The sequence below is a fragment of the Populus alba genome, chromosome 8 (genome assembly GCF_005239225.2).
Source record: "Populus alba chromosome 8, ASM523922v2, whole genome shotgun sequence".
Lineage (NCBI taxonomy): Eukaryota > Viridiplantae > Streptophyta > Magnoliopsida > Malpighiales > Salicaceae > Populus > Populus alba.
In genome coordinates, this window is record NC_133291.1 from 5,684,673 (window position 1) to 5,701,359 (window position 16,687).

A 16,687-nucleotide genomic window follows, 5' to 3' on the forward strand; every position below is an offset into this window, starting at 1 on the left:
GGCCACAATCTATGCAAAAACTTTAGTAGTTGTAATGGGACCCAATGCATGTGATGCCATCCTGCAAGGCTGCAAGAGATTGCAGGCCACGTATATATACTTGATAATTAATCTCTTCTTTTTGTTCCTTTTGCTTTAATTTTACATGGAGACAAATATTCTTATATTGTCTGGTTTCATGATCTCAGCACAAGGGAATCCCACTCGAACCTAGCAACTCCTGCATTATCTGCCCAAGAGCTGAGGTTTCGCATCAGTTCCAGCTTTTCATGATTGGAAGCCTCATAAAATCTCTCAAACGTGCGGCTCTCCTTGAAGGAAAAACTTCTTTCCTGCATGTTAGCATCAGCTCTTAATAAAAACCTTAATTGGCTGTCCTAACCTAATTTACCTAATACGATATGTGGAAACCTTTCATACACTGTACAAGCCCCACTGAACTACCTTTCGTGGGCATTAACCCAACGTCAACTTCCGAGTACTGTTCTTTGAGTGCATGATCGATGTTATGCAATAGCAACAAATTGAGGACTCCTTTCTTGGATATTGATATAAAGCAGATGAATCCCCAAGTCAAGCTAGAGCACTTCATATGTAATCAATCCTGTGTATCGAGCTATAATATTCCATTATAGAGGCTATGGCCCGATATGATCTACCTCTTGATCTACGAGAATTTCCCATACGGATGTGTTAACAATAATGATATGATTGCCTCTATCTTGATCAAGTCATTTAGCATGTTGGAAAGAAACCTGACATGTTATCTCTTTTATTTCATGTAGTGATTGAGAAGATCAAGGTGCATTTTAACACAAAAAGCTTGCATGATCTCCTTTATATATAATCCCACTTGGGAGAAATACAAGCAGGGAAAAGGTTGTGTGCAATTTGATTGTTTATGAGATTCATTCATGGCTGAAGTGACACTTATGCCCCCTTTTTAAAATTCCTCGAATTCTAACCTTTATATATATATATATATATATATATAGAAACACTTCCATTTATCATCCTAATAGGAAAATAAAAATAAAAAAATAACTTAGAGTGCTTTTGTTTTGATGGTAACTTATATGTTCATGACAACCTATAATTTTTTGTTGTTTTGTTAACATATAAAACACAAATTTTTTTTATGTGAACCCATTGATTATTGTGATCCAACAATTGGTTTAACAGCAGAAGCAAGACACATTTAAATGTTTAAGAATATAATTGAGTTGGTTTTTTAAGTGTTTTTTATTTAAAAATATATAAAAATAATATATATTTTTTTTTTTTTTTTAAAAATTATTTTAATATTAATACATCAAAATGATCTAAAAATATTTTAAAAAATTTTTTTTTAAAAAATTTTTAAAATTCAAGAAATAAATAGGTTCATATTCCAACAACCATATTTATTGTCGATTTTTATGTGGGGCCCTTTAATTGTACACTATAATTTTTACGAAGCACCACGCTTATTGTTAATTTCTACACGGGACTCATTAATTGTGCAATGTAATATAAGAAATAAATTTTTGTTCTTCTTCGTCATTTTATTTACAACAGCAATTTTAATTAAATGTATTATAATATATTTTTTATCAAACAAATATTTTAACTATAATTTTAACTTTAATAATATGATATATGATATCTTTAATAATATGATATATTATGTGCTTGTTTAGTATTGTTGTATTTCTAAAATACAATTGCCTTCTATCTATAATATATTATGTCAAATGATTGTTGTGATAATAAAATATATAATATAGTGATATCACTTACTATTCATAATAGTCATTTAATTTGAATCAAACATCATCTTGTCATTTTGTTTTGAAATTTAAATAAAAAACAAAATAACATACTATCATAATTAATTCCTTTGCTTTTTATTTGTCCAGCGTTGCTCCATGTCGTAGGTCAATTGGATGGCCTGGGTTCCAAATCCAATTGTGTTGGATTTGCTTCGTCGTGTTTCATTTGACCATGAGACTCAATCACAACCTAGCCACCCCGTTCAAAACCCGGTTCAGCTAAGAAAAACTCAAGGACACTTCCGTTTCAAACCACTACCTAACTTGATTAGGCTCAAGCCAAAACAAAATGTCCAAGGCCAAATTTGCAAAAAAAAAAAATTCAAGGAGCAAAACAAAAAAACAACGTCATTTTAAATCGATTCTACTAACCTGGTCTAACTCATTAAATGCACGGTGAGGCACGCCCTTTTTTGATGTCACCGTAATCATCTTGTCATTCCCTTCATCCCCACGGCAGCGCTGTAGAAACGACGCAGCTCCAACACAAGTTTTTTTTCTTTTTTTCCCTCTTTCCTCCGTCTCTCTCTGTCTCTCCCCCTTGATTTTGTGCAAGACCTGAAAACAAAAAAAAAACAAAAACTATTGTGGCAGTCAGAGTGGCATGTGAGACGGTACATTGTGTCTTCCCCACCAAAATTAGTTTTTTCACCTATAGATTTTTGCGTTTTCTAAAAATATAATTAAAATCAAAATTATTTTATTTTATTTTTTAATATTTTCAGATTATATATTAATATTAATAATAATAAAAAATACTTTTAAAAATATCTTATTATTATAAGCAAAACTCACACGTTTTTAGTTGAGTCCCTCTCGTGCTTATCTCATGAAGCATGAGTGATATTTTTAGGTTGGTATTTATTACATTTTTATGCATGGTTTTAAGATTTGGCCTTGTTTAAAGTTTAGGTTTCATGTTTTGATCAGATTATCGAGTTAACTGAGTTAAATTTTTTTTAAAAAAAAATCAAAATGACATTGTTAAAATAAAAGTTAATAGGTTTATAGTCAGATTAACCAAATTACTAGATTACACTGATTTTTTTTTTTTTTTCAACGCGAACTAATTTTAATTTTAGGTTAGCTAAATCCTAAATCAGCTGAATTTTAAATTGACCCGCTAGACTGAAGGGTTTCAAAACTATGTTATGGCAGGTTTGCTGTTGTTTTCATTGTTTTTAGGTCGCTTCATGTACTCCCTCCCTCCGATTTGTCTTTTCAAGTCGGTGCTCATGATGTAGTGTACTTGCCTGCGGAGAAAACAGTGAAACTTCTAAATAAAAAAATTGTTTTGCTTTTGGATCATAATAAAAATAACTTTATTATTAATTAAAAGCAATAGTTTGTTATGCAATGCCTTATTTTTTTCAAGTGAGAATATAATTCTTCAAAGAAAAGGAGTCAATTATCAAGCATTGATTGTATTAAATGCTACTTCGACTCCGCGATAGCACAGCATAATAGTCAAAGCTCATGACCAATCACCCCCCCACAAGTACTATGAGTCTCTGTGTTCTGTGAACACATAGAGCTATAATAACAAATTGACCGACCCACTGCATGACCCACGAGTAGTGTGGCAAAGAAAATGGAATTATTAACCAATATAGCTGTTAAAAATCTAAATTTATTTTGTGAAGGTCATCATTTTGACTTTTAAAAATATAAAAAATTTATATAATTATTAAATTTAAAACTCATAAAATTATTTAAGATATATACAAGCTCACCAAACATTCAAATTGATAATAATAATAATAATAAAAAAAAAACTTCTTGTTTGTATCCATTACCTTAGGACAAGAGAAAAAGGGGCTGGATCTTGTACTGGAGAATTATCCGCCATGAGAATGGAGGAGGAATCATGTGCTTCATTGACCACTGCCCAAAACTCATTCCGACCTCTATTTGAGGTTTAAAGTTCTCTGGGAAACGGCAATGTCACTTCTCTGGTCTATAATAATGCCACTAGTCAATGGTGTAATTATAAGTTATACGGGGTTGATAACTAACCCAGAAAAAAAATATATACCTATTTGAGTTTTATTCTCTTGCTTGAACCAATCATATGAGCGCGAGATTATTATTTTTCTTGTTGATTAGCTTATATTAAAAATTTATTGTATAAATATTAAAATAAAATTTTATTTTTTAATATGAGATTGAAGACCGATTAATATATATATATATATATATATATATATTTTTTTTTTTTATGTTCCCAAGAAAGATGTATTTTTTTAATATGGATATGATTTTTTTTTCAATACTTCAATTTAAAAAGAGAAGATAATATATTTTTAGTGTGAAATAAAAAGAATTTAAAATAATCTTTTAAATTTTATTATTTATAATATATATAGGTTATATTTACATTAATTATTTTTAAATTTTTTATATAAAATATTAAAATTCTAAATATATTTTTTTAATTTTTTTCAGATTAAACAAAGTCAACCAAGTAACTCAATCTCGTGAACGGGTTATCCACCAGCCAGGTTTAATAAGTATAATAAGAGGCAGTTGATCCGTCACGGGCCATCTACGTATATTATTACCTGGGAAGCTTTTGAAAAAATCTTCAAAAACTACAAAGCCCAGGCCCGGTTTACAGCACAGGCATGTCACCCTTGTGAAACTAGCAAGAACCCAGAAATCTAATTCTGCACTTTGCCCATTTAAAGTTAGCTGCAGAAGCCTTGCCCGCTCACAAGGAGCCATTGACTCGCCACGTAGATTTGTTTGGCATTGCGGCCAAATCAAAAAAATTCAATTTTTTTTTTGCAAAATTGAATGTGATTTATACTGATGTTTTGATGTTGCTGATGTTGAACTTATTGGCTTTTCAATCGATTTCTGGTCTGTACTAATCTAGCAACAATTTCGATTAATTTAAAAAGGGAACCTGCAAAAACGAAATTATATTTGTTTTGTGTCAGCAACTATAATTCCAATTTTAAAATTCTGAAAGAATCTGAGCAAATAATGAAGTAACTAAATTAGAGGCATCTACTTTTGGTTTAGTTTTGGCAGCTAGATAAACACGACGAGGGCTACATTGTGGTGGACTTATTGTCTCATATATATATATAAATACATGGCTGACCTGTATTGAAAGGCAGCCAAATTCCCCGAAGTTTACCCTAACCACCGTATTTTTTTAACATTAAGAACTTTCCATAAAAGACTAATGTTCGGTTTACTTTCTTTGCTATTGAATGGGGTATTTATGTTTAGTTAAAAAAATGATTTTTTTATTTAAATTAAATTAAAAATTGTTTATAAACTTTTTTAAATTTAATAAAAAGTTGGAGTTTTTACTTTTTAACCTATAAATTTTATTTATACCACATATTTATTTCAAAAAGTTATTTTGAATCATTTTTATTAAACATATTTGTAACTTAAAGTCAATTTAATTTATTATTTTTGAATTATAATTAAGAAAAAAATAGTTTTTTTTATAAACACTATCAAATATACTCCAACCTAAAACTGATCGATCCAACTTTCTTCGATGATTCGCGTGGTCCGCAACAAGAAGCAACGGCATTACTTGGTGGTGAAGCACCCTCAACTTCGTGAGGGGTTCCTAAAAGTAATTTTTCACACTTTTTTAACCGATGTAGTAAGTATGAGAAACATTTCAGGCGTCTGCTGTCACAGGTTGTATAATTTCTTTTTATATAAAAAATTAATAAATTAAAAACTTAAGTCTCGTGTCATTTCATTAATTAAATTGACAGTTGAAATATTTATAAAAAACAATAAAAAATACACTGAATTTATTTGAATTATCAAATAATCCAATATGAAAACAAATTATAAAGCATCAGCTTAGAAAAAAGAAGGAAGGAAAGCCAACTATAATATTACTATAATTATATATATTACTGTAGATAGTAAAACGCGTTGCGAGGTACTGATAGTTTTTTGGATAATAGCCTTTAAACCAAAAGATACCAGTTTGCATCTGTCTTAATTCTACACGTATGTTCTTAACTTCTAAGGCTACATATATAAAAATATATCGGACCCTTTTTACCAAAATCGATGTGCTCCTCTGTAAGTTGAAAGAAAATTCTGGAACAACCCCCCAACTCCCACGTCATCTAAAGTGGGAAGTCAATTGCTCCTATTGCCGAGTAGATTTCCCCAAGTTTAATGACAACTTCATCAAGTTAGTTTCTTCCTGTGTCCTTCTCCAACGATTCCGTTTTCGAGTTCTATATAAGTAAAATGGGGTCTGAAGGAAAATAGAACCTGTTAATTGTGTATCTGAAAGAAAGTTCCTACACCATTAATAACCCAATTTCTTTCTCTTAAATGCTAAGTAAAATGTTAGCAAGGATGTCTGGCTACTGTATACTCTTAAATATCCTGTTTTACCTTCAAGCTCTATTAAATTTTTTCTTCGCAAGTGTCAAAACAAGCTTGAGTCCTGAAAAGCTGAAGAAACAACAGGGTTGTGTTCAATATCATGACAGGGAACATCATGAAAAACTAAACCAGGCAGATATAAAAATGGTCATGAACAGGTTAGGATTGGTGTTTCATGAAGACGGCTTGGGTGGTGACGAGGGGTTCGGTGCAGATGAGCTATTAAGTTTATTCGAGGAAGAGGAACCCTGCAGCTTGGAGGAGGTGAAGGAAGTTTTTGACGTGTTTGATGAGAACAAGGATGGGTTTATAGATGCAAGAGAGTTAAACAGGGTGATGTGTCGTTTGGGTTTGAAGGAAGGGATGGAAGTAGAGGAGTGTTCAAGAATGATCCAAGCCGTTGGAGAGGACAGGAAGCAAAAGATCGATTTCAACGACTTTTTCAGGTTTATGGAGAGGTGTTATTACTGAACGCCTGTTACAACGTTGCTTGATGACTGAAAGGCATGTGAATTATTATGGATATTTTTCTTTTTGGACATCCTTGTTTCGTGAGGCTATTAATTAATCTAGTGCAAGTTGTTCTTCCTCCTTTTTTTTCTTTGAAACTGCTTGCTAGTGGTGCAACAATGTTATATATCATGGGAAGGCTTGACCTCCTCCTTACATTAAGTATAAATCTAGATGGAAAGATAAATTTGTCATTGTATTTGTTATTTTCCTTTTGTTTGCTGTCTGTCCGAACACAGGACCAGAAGCCCAGCCCTGAATGCATTGACGTATGTATGTGTTCAAGACTGTGTCTTTGTCTGGATGCGATGTTTTGTTGGGCTTGATGCAGACCCGGAACACAGTATAAATACCAAATGTTTATGAGCTGTTGGGTCATCTATGTTTGTTGGATGTAAATCCGGAACCCCCACGCAAAAAAACGTAGAGAAGACGAAAGAATGAAATATAAAACAGCCGCTTAATGGTGGCGCGTTAGCCCATGACAACAGTATACCGAAAGATCATCTCACCACATGATACGTTTCTTGAACGGCAGGTAACTATATGCACACGAAACTTTTTGCGCAGAAGTAGACAGTTGCAAAACAGATACACCCCATGTGGGTGTGAAATGAAATCACACAAGATTCTGCCGATGAGGGAACGAAAGGAAACGGTGTTCAACAGTTCCCATCAGGAGGGGTGGGTTGTGTTTGCTTCTGGTTGCAGACTTTGTGCCTGAATTCTGCAGACCCGTGAGAAAAGAATGTTTGACACAAGTTTCAGTTTCTTGTTTTGCGTCTTTATTAGCTGCAGCAGCAGCAGCATCGTCACCGTGACCATCAACAACAAAATTCAAGATCCTCTTCCACTTTGCGGCAACAAACCAAACCACCTCTTTTCCCTTAAAAAAACCACCCTTTTAACGTCAAGCTCCTGATAATCTTCAACCTCTGTTTCCCTTTTGGACACCGTAAACTAAGCAAAATACTCTGATACCAATGTCATTTCGTAGTTTTCATTCCATGCCCTTTGAATTTGCTCCTTCCTTCTCAGGAGACTGTCACTCCATGGGGTGATGCTATTCTTTACATACTATTTACAGACTCAATTACGTCCAATTAAACGCTATTGGGTCTATTCTATCATAGAATATGCATAAGTTTATTTTAATTTATATGTGAATTCGACAAATAGTCACTATCCTGTCCTCTGATTTCATGTAAGTGTCACCACATGTTACGTTCACGTTTGATAAAAAAAAAAAACACATATACCCAGATGTTGGAATGAAGTTATATATCCTCATTATTTAGCGGGAAACTGTTTTGAAGTGTGATTGTTTATATTTGAAATGTGTTGTCATAATATTTTTTTTATTTTTAAAATTTTATTTAGTGTGATTATTGCAATTTATATTTGAAATGTACTTTAATAATATTTTTTTTATTTTTTTAATATTAATACATTAAAATTATTTAAAAATTAAAAAAAATTAATGGAACGGTGGTTTTATCAACTGTGACAAACACATAACGCTTTTAAACTAATTAATGTGAAGGACATTGGGATGTTATCATGTAATAAAATATTTATCTCTATAAAATTAGTTAGGTGGTTATGTTGTAATTTATTTTCTGAGTTCAAATCTTAAAATTAATATTCAAATTTTTTTATTAAATTTCTCTTAATCCATACTAAATCAAAGTGAGAGCTTATTGACCTGCTTGATATTGTAGTTGCAGTTAATGGTTGGAAGTGTTTTTTTTTAGAAATATATCAAAAAAAAAATTTTTTTTTAAAAAAAATTATTTTTAGATCAGCACATCAAAACAATCTAAAATTAATTTTTAATAAAAAATAATTTTTTAAAAAATAAAAATTGAACCATTTTCAAACTATCTTAACTGGTGGAAGTGATATTCAAGAAACCTCTTAACGTAGAGTAAAAAAATATTTATTATCTATGATCTGTGTCTCTGATATTTTTCATAAATGCTATCTTGCTTCTTTTTTTTTCAATATTATTTTTTAATAATTGAGTTTGAATTATATCTAAAAGACTTAAAATCTTGTGGTTGGAAACTCATTATCAACTTTATATATTATTATTGCACTGTTTATTTATTTTATGTGGAATTAATATGTCTAATATTCCTCCAACCTATTTTTAGAGGTTTGTTAAATGAATTAAGCTGTACAATCTTTACTAAGAAATTTAACTTCAATATCTCCACTGGGATATTAAATTTAACAGTCGAGTTTATATTATAGGTAAAAGACTAAAATCTTATAATAAATAACTTATTTTCAATTTCATAAATGATTTTTTTGTTATTAATTTATTTATTTTATGTTTTATTGATGGTTTATAATTTATCATAAATGAAAAGCGGGTGTCATTTTTAACGGTCATAATTAATTAGTAAAAGTGACGAAAAAAATCACATTAAGCACACATAATGATGGAGGGTCCCACCAGACAGTACTGGTAATTTTGGACCCAGAAAAAAAAATAGCACGGGCGATGAACTTTTTCAAACAAGGGAAAAAGCAAACGATCATCGTTGCTCCTCTCTTTCAAAAGCTCAAGATTAATGTTCTAAAGGCCAATGACTTCAGATGGATAGAGGGATTTAAAGAGGAGGGCTTTAAAGTACTATATAAATAAAGAAATACGAAAGGATAATATGACATTAATACTCCTTAATCGGATCTATTTGTTTTACTTTAGAAAGGGTCCTCATGTGATAGCAGAAGATTTCACTAAAAAGAAGACAAAAATAGGGTGCTGGTGTGACATGACAGCAACAGACGAATGCAGATTTTATCTTCTGCCATCCAACTGCAACAATTCACTAGAATCCCTCTCTCTTTTTCCTCTAATGGTCACTCGGTTATATTGGAGCACATCCACATTAAGCATCTCTATGATATGATTTCTGCACAAAAAAAAAAAAGGTTTACAGCCTTTTTCTCTTGCTACACTTCTGACTTCATGTGGCTCCTACCCCGAGAAAGTCGATGAATGGTGGTGGAACGGTCTCAAAATGGCCGCTAACTCTGCTCTGATCTGCCACTGACGGGGATGAACGTGAAGGCTCCCTGGCTGAAACTGCTTGAGGTAATGTTGACGCTGTGGAGTCCGAGAAGCAATAAGGGTATTGGTGGTTTGACAGTTGCATTGTCAGTATGTTTGAAGGGTGTTGTTCATCATTTGGCCTATCCCATGATATGGTTTGGCTGAACATGCCCATCATGTCATTACTTTTGGGACCTGCAAGAAACACAGACCAATTACCAAGATGAAAATAAGTTAAATAACTACTGGCAGTTAAGAGAAAGAAGCACGCCCAAGTTTATACAGAATTTAGAGCAACAGATGAGTTAGGGGAGAAGGTTTGTTTCAGTCAGCGAAGCGAAGGAGTAAATGAAACTAAGATTAATCAACCTGGTTTCGACTGAAAATAAATTGAAGAGAATAAGCTAGGAAATGTGGTAGGCTATCCAAAAAGAAACCAATGAGGGAGCAGCACAGAAACCCAGATACACAAAAGATTGCACAACATGAGCAAAAAAGAATGTTGAGAGAGGGAGAGGGATTGGGATTGGGGGATCACAAAGGACACATACTAGAGAAGAAATCAAAAGGTGTCTGCTGTGCACAAAACCCACTTTGAGGAACCTTAATGCTTGAGACTGCTTCTCCCCCACTGGTCATGTGGGGGGATCCATTTAAGCCACAGTCAACCCTACCGCGACCAGCACCATTAAAGTTTCCAATTTGACAAGGAGATAACTTGTTTAGTCCACCAGCACTGGAGATGTTGGGACAATATGGTAGTGGTACTGCTTTCATGCCTGCATCTCTACCGACAAAGCTTGGAGTTTCCTCCATTCTTCTGTTGACAGATTGACTTAGCCTCCGTCTCCTGTAAGCACTTGATTGCTCTCTATATTTTCTTGCCATTATGACATGCCAGTGGTTCTTGACTGCGTTATCAGTCCTTCCAGGGAAAAGTCTTGCTATCATGGCCCATTTGTTGCCATAAAGTCTATGAGCTTGCATTAGTCTCTCTTCTTCTTCTTCAGTGAAAGCTTTTCTGTTTATCCTTGGATCCAACTGGTTAAACCACCTTAATCTACAGCTCTTACCTTCACATGACAATAATCAAAATGAGCCAATTAAGCAGAAACTAGTGAGAAGAACCCCTTAACAAATGACAGCGGCAAAATTTGAACAGAAGTTTACAGTTTCTTTCTCGTTAGTATTTTACCTGATCTACCTTCCAACTTCTCAGCTATAAGGTTCCAGTTTTGAGGGCCATAAAGAGCCACGAGTTTTTTCAGCTTGGTATCTTCTGCCGGCCTCCAATGCCCTCTTGTACAAAGCTTTGACTGTCCACTTTCTGTTTCCTTGCCACTCATCATATTTTCATCTGGGTTTTCTTCATTAGATGAGTTAGCATCGTGATTTACAGTCTCATTGTTCTCTCCGAACCCATCACTGCTATCAGAAACCCTGACCTCCACAGCAGTATCACTGTTAGCATGATAGTTTCCCATGAAAGGAAATCCCCAAGTAAGCCTCCCATTTTCCATTTCATGAAAAGAAGAGGTAGGTGGTGTCATTCCAGATTTGGGACAAAGAGAACCAATGTCTCTATCGATCATTCCCATTGAAGAACAAGGAGAAGAAGTGGAAGATGAGGGGGAAGCAGAGTAGTAACAAGCAAGACCATTAATTTCTGCTGTTATTATCTGGCGTTGCATGTGTAACAAGGTTCTGGCCATGCCTTCATTTCTATCTCTGACAAATGCAGTTATACAACTGAGCACGAAGTCATCCTGTGAGAGTCTAATTAAACTCTAAAGATAAGAAGCTAGGTTTGACAGACAGTGATGAAACGAAGGAGACATGTAAGTCTCCTGGTAATAGAGAAAAACAGCGAGGGTTTTAACTTTTAAGAGAGAGACCTGCACGGTTTTAGTGTTGTAATCTTTTCTACCGAGACTCCGAGACTCCAGGGAAAGGAGAGAAGGCTTAAAGGTAAACGCAGTGCTTGTTTTGGGGTTTCATTGTCCTTATAAAAAAATTTAATTTTTTATATATTTTTATATTATTTTCATATAATATTGTAAAAAATAAATTTTAAAAAAATATAAAAAAAAAAACTAAAAACAATCTCTGCAGGTATAATTCCAAATACCGTCGGATCCTCACTTTTTTTTATTATTATTATTTAACTATAGAGTACCTCTCGTGCTTTATAATATTAACATTTCGTTCTTTTCTTTTTTTTTTATTTGAATCATCACACGTGTGAAAGTGAGAGACACACTCTCTTTTCTTTCCTGTTGAAGGTTCTTGCTTCTTGGGGTGTCTCTTTTTTTTATATATATATATATATATATATATTAATAAAAGATATTTTTAAAAGCCATTGCAACTATATTACCATACAAAAAATATATTAAAATAATAAATTTTTATTTTTTAAAAATTTATTTTTAATATAGTGTATCAAAATAATTTTAAAATATTAAAAAATATATTAATTTAAAAATAAAATAAAAATTAAATTTTAATAAATTGGACTTTTACAGGTTTATACAGCTTTCTTTTCAAGGCAGAAAATGAAAGCATAACATAACAGCCCCTCTCAACCTCCAGTAAAACCTAGCCCCATCTCGAAAGAGGTTTGGCACTGCGGTCCAATTTATTTTTTGTAAAATTTCAAATTTTGTTTTTTTTTTTTACTAAAATTGAGTGCGGTTTGTACTTTTTGGATTGTTTTGATGTGCTGATATCAAAAATAATTTTTAAAAAATAAAAAAACATTATTAGCATGTTTTTCGACACGAAAAGTTATTTGAAAAGCAACCGCTACCACACTTCCAAACACCCTCTCAACTCCTCCTCTCAATCCCCGTCAGTTCTTGTTATCTTTTACCTAGTGTTTGTTTGTTGGTATATTAATAGTTGTTTTTAAAAAAAAATATTTGTTTTTTATTTAAATTATTTTAAAAAATTTATTTTTAAATAGTATATTAAAATAATTTAAAAAATAACTTAAAACAAAAAAAAATGAATTTAAAAAAAAAAAAAAACACGAATGCCTTTACCTAGGTTTCAATTAACCACCTGAAGTTGACCCGTCAACTAAACGCCTGTGCCAAACCATAACTTCATTAATGTCACTTTTTACGGATAGCATATGCGCCAAGCCTAGATGTGTTGCGACATGTAGCCTCCATGAAATTCAAAGTTCTCCAGTAGCAAATTAATTTATTATCTCAGAAGTTAACATGCATGTTTTATAAATGAACCAATAGCTATAAAATGAACAAAAATAATAATCTAATGGTCATAAAAAAAAGATGATATGATATAAACAGATAAAATGTATTAATTTCAAAGTTGATTTTTTTACGTGTTTATATATTCATCTTATCAAATCTTTCTGATAATATTGAAAGTATTTTCATTAGAACTCTAATATATTACCAGCTTGTAATTTTTTTTTTTTTTTTTCTCTCTTCTTTTTTATCTTTTTGTGACATCTTAATTTTTTTTTTATTGCCATTTGATTATTTTTGCTCATTTTATAGTTACTAATTCTTTATAGAATATGCATTTTGACTCTTAAGATGATGAATTAATTTGGTGGAGAAAAGAAATTAGAATTGTGCAGATACTACATACACAAGACATTTAGTTGTGCATGTATGTACGTATTAACTATTGTTATAGTTTGAAAATTATTAGATATATTTTTTGATTAATTAATTAATTCTAAATATATAATTGGAGAAAAAATGGAGCCTGGTTGTAACAATTCAAGAAGGAAACTTACCTCAACATCGTCTTAATCCCAACACGACCGTACAGTCCACTCTGTCACTTTCACGGAGCCATTTTGCTGTAAGAAAACACGTTACCCCTATCTTTTATGCGCGCGTAATTTAGAGAAACTCATTATTGGTATGTACGTGGTCCGTCGTATGAACTTCGCTCAAATAAATCAGTGTTAAGGAGAAGAATTCTCCTTATTTGTTTATTTATTTGTACATTTTTCTCTTTACCTGTTGGAAAATCCACTGATAGACGTTTCATTTATTGTGGTCACAGTAGCAGGAATGTACTATGCTTGCTGAGGAGTTGCGGTCAAAAACTTTGAAAACTTGACTCTCTGTGGGAGGTAGACTATCCCAGTGCAATTGGCAAAAGCCCCACCATTTGCAGCTACTTCCAACCTCCCCACGGCCCTCGGGGTCATAGGGTCCCAACCAAAGAAGGCATGTCTCTGCGTCATTTTACTCACTGTCCCCCCTGCCTTCTTGAAACCGCGCAACTGCTCCATGTCACTGTCATTTATGGTGCTTGTGAACATGTGAACTTGCTTGTCCCTGGTCCGAGATCGTTTGGGACTGATGTCGTCATGACCATCTGCTTAGCTAGCACCAAACAATTTGACTTTTTATTTAAATAAAATATCATCTATAAGATTTAAAAAGTAAGCAATGATAACATATCATGTCCATTGGAGAAAACACACAGGAGAGTTTGCGTGTTGAGCCTTGAAGGTATAGAAATGCATGAAATCTTCCAAAAACAGATAAATTAAGCATTTAGTCGACACTCCCCCAACAGACATTTCCCCAGCAAGCACTCGATGCCATCGATAATAGAGCAGCCAGGCCATCACAAACTTCCAAAAACAGATAAATTGAGCAAATGCTGTGAGAAACAGACACCAGACGGAAACTATAAAAACCGAAACCATGAAAGCAGCAAAACCCAGATAGGCACAACAACAATATACAAGGAGCAAGCTCAAGTCTAACCCATCCACAAACTGCAATTCGCAAAAGTCTTGAAGTAGCAGGCCCTAAATGGGACAGGTAATAAAAAATAGAGTCCATGATACAAGAAGAGGAGGAGCAGAGACCCTGCTTTGAATTAACAGCCAAGGCAGGGCAAAAAATTTAAGTTCCATAATGAAGAAATGCCACGAGGGTCGATATGATCATAGTCCAGTAGAAAGACCAATGCAACAATTGCAATACTAAAAATGAAGCTGCCAGCATCGGAAAGTGAGGCCCTTCAAAAATTAAAAGACATCGCTTCCACGGGACCATGTCAGTGGAGAGCTGCTTGCATACTTTTCAAATTATGAAGGAACCATATTCTACGGCACCGATTCACTTGGTCTCGGACTTTTCAGACGATAAACCGAACCGGAGTGTGGAAACATGCGTTTGGCATATGTAAAAATATGGCAATATATTTGCTCCCATCGTTCAAATCTTCGCCTCTGTTCCCAAATGGAAACCGCAGGCTCTCTTCTTTTATTGTGCCGTCGGCCACCTGCCTTTCCATTCCTACGTGTGCCCTTGTTTTCACGTGTGGAACTCTTGTCGTATACGTGTGTGTGTGTGTGTGTGTAATTATTGTCCCTGACTTGCCTCGTTACAAACTTAGGATGCCTCTCTTACGTTCGCCTGTCCCTGAATTGATCTCAGTCCCAACACTCTCCCAGAGAGCGTACCATCACGAGGCGGGCAGAAACCCCAACAACAGGAAGACCAAGAACCTGAAACTTTTACATGATAGGGAGTATGAGAATGGAGATATTCAAAATAATAATAGTTTGATCATCGAATATATATTTTTGTCTTCATTTTTTATAACAAAAAAATAGAAAAATTAATTGATAAATGGACACAACACAGGGATACGATGATTCGAGTTGGATTATTTTTGCATTCTAAATATATTTTAAAATAAATAATTTTTTTATTTTATTTAAATTAAATATTTTTTATATCTTTAAATTGTTTTGACAGGATTGAATAAACTGATATTAAAAATTAATTTTAAAAACATATTATTTGAATATTTTATAAAATTATCACTACTACAACACAATGGTATCAAATTGTCTCGGTGAATAAAAAGCAAGATTTTAAAAGAAAACAATGTTAGTCATATGAAGGTGGGTATAACAGATGAAATTAAATATGTATTGACATTCAAAACTTTGATGGATCATGTCACAAACAGGTTATCACAACCTGAAGGTTTTCAAAATTATATATGGTTATTTTAAGTTCTTAATGGAAATGTAATTTTAATTTTAATTAAATAGATGGACCTTTTGAGTTCAGGTTATGACATGGTGAGATATTTTCAAATAAATATGAAAATAAAAAGTATAATATTTTTCATTGGGCATGTCGTTTACTTATTTATATACACATCTACTCGTGTAATTAAAAACACTGAAGGGTATATTTTAATTAGTCAGGTTTTAAATTTGTTTTTTATAAGTTACTAGCTCGAGTCTTACAAACTTCAGAGCTACTGAAGATTTACATAATCGTTAACTTCAGAGCCTGTGAGATTAGTCAAGGTGCGTGTTAGCTGGCCCGAACACTCACGTTAATAAAAAAAACTGAAAAAGAAGAAGAAGAAGGTAACAATTAACCCCAGGGATATAATTTAATTGATCATATTTTAGATTTGTTTTCTAAAAGTTATTAGTTTAAGCATTGCAAACCTTAAAGTTACTGGAAACTTACATAGTCATTACTTTAAGACTTGTGATATTAGTCAAGATAAATAAAAATTAATCTGAATATATAATTTAATAAAAAAAAAAATAATAATTACATATGAGAGGAGGTAGCTCAATTAATTATATTTTAAATTTATTTTAAAATAATCACAAGTTTAATTCTTTTCAAAGCCATTAAGATTTATTTAATCGTTGTTGTTCAATAATTACAAGTTTGATTTTCCTTATCATTAATTTTAGAATTCATCAAATTAGTTAAGATGAAGGCCGCACAACCACCTTTTTTTTTTTTTTTTTCTTTAAAGGGTAACAATTGCGTTCGCAAGCATTAATGCAATGCCAAACACACTTTCATGCACGGGTGTGTAATTTACTTGCACTTCTAGATGGAAACATAATACAGGCTATAATTCAAACCCT

The 16,687-nt window shown here is 32.8% G+C and overlaps 2 protein-coding genes across 2 annotated transcripts; one reads left to right on the forward strand and one right to left on the reverse strand.

Annotated features, from left to right (window-relative positions):
• Positions 1–6,338: 6,338 nt before the first annotated feature.
• Positions 6,339–6,665, forward strand: LOC140955859 (probable calcium-binding protein CML45). The gene has a single exon (XM_073410891.1). The coding sequence runs from the start codon at positions 6,339–6,341 to the stop codon at positions 6,663–6,665; it is 327 nt and encodes a 108-aa protein (XP_073266992.1).
• A 2,682-nt stretch (positions 6,666–9,347) lies between these two features.
• Positions 9,348–11,724, reverse strand: LOC118062543 (uncharacterized). Its single transcript, XM_035076345.2, has 3 exons — positions 10,964–11,724; positions 10,320–10,841; positions 9,348–9,963 (listed from the first exon to the last, which is right to left on the reverse strand). Exons 1-3 carry the CDS (start codon positions 11,478–11,480, stop codon positions 9,683–9,685), a joined length of 1,320 nt encoding a protein of 439 aa, XP_034932236.1. The 5' UTR covers positions 11,481–11,724; the 3' UTR covers positions 9,348–9,682.
• Between the last annotated feature and the right edge of the window lie 4,963 nt (positions 11,725–16,687).

What these genes read in the sequence shown, in the direction of transcription:
- LOC140955859 (XM_073410891.1), top strand. Translation starts at nt 6,339, where the DNA reads ATGGTCATGAACAGGTTAGGATTGGTGTTTCATGAAGACGGCTTGGGT.
- LOC118062543 (XM_035076345.2), bottom strand. Translation starts at nt 11,480, where the DNA reads ATGGCCAGAACCTTGTTACACATGCAACGCCAGATAATAACAGCAGAA. An exon ending in GAAGTTGGAAGGTAGATCAG is followed by an intron (nt 10,842 to 10,963) that starts GTAAAATACTAA and finishes TGTCATGTGAAG; the next exon opens with GTAAGAGCTGTAGATTAAGG. An exon ending in ACCTTTTGATTTCTTCTCTA is followed by an intron (nt 9,964 to 10,319) that starts GTATGTGTCCTT and finishes TGTTTCTTGCAG; the next exon opens with GTCCCAAAAGTAATGACATG.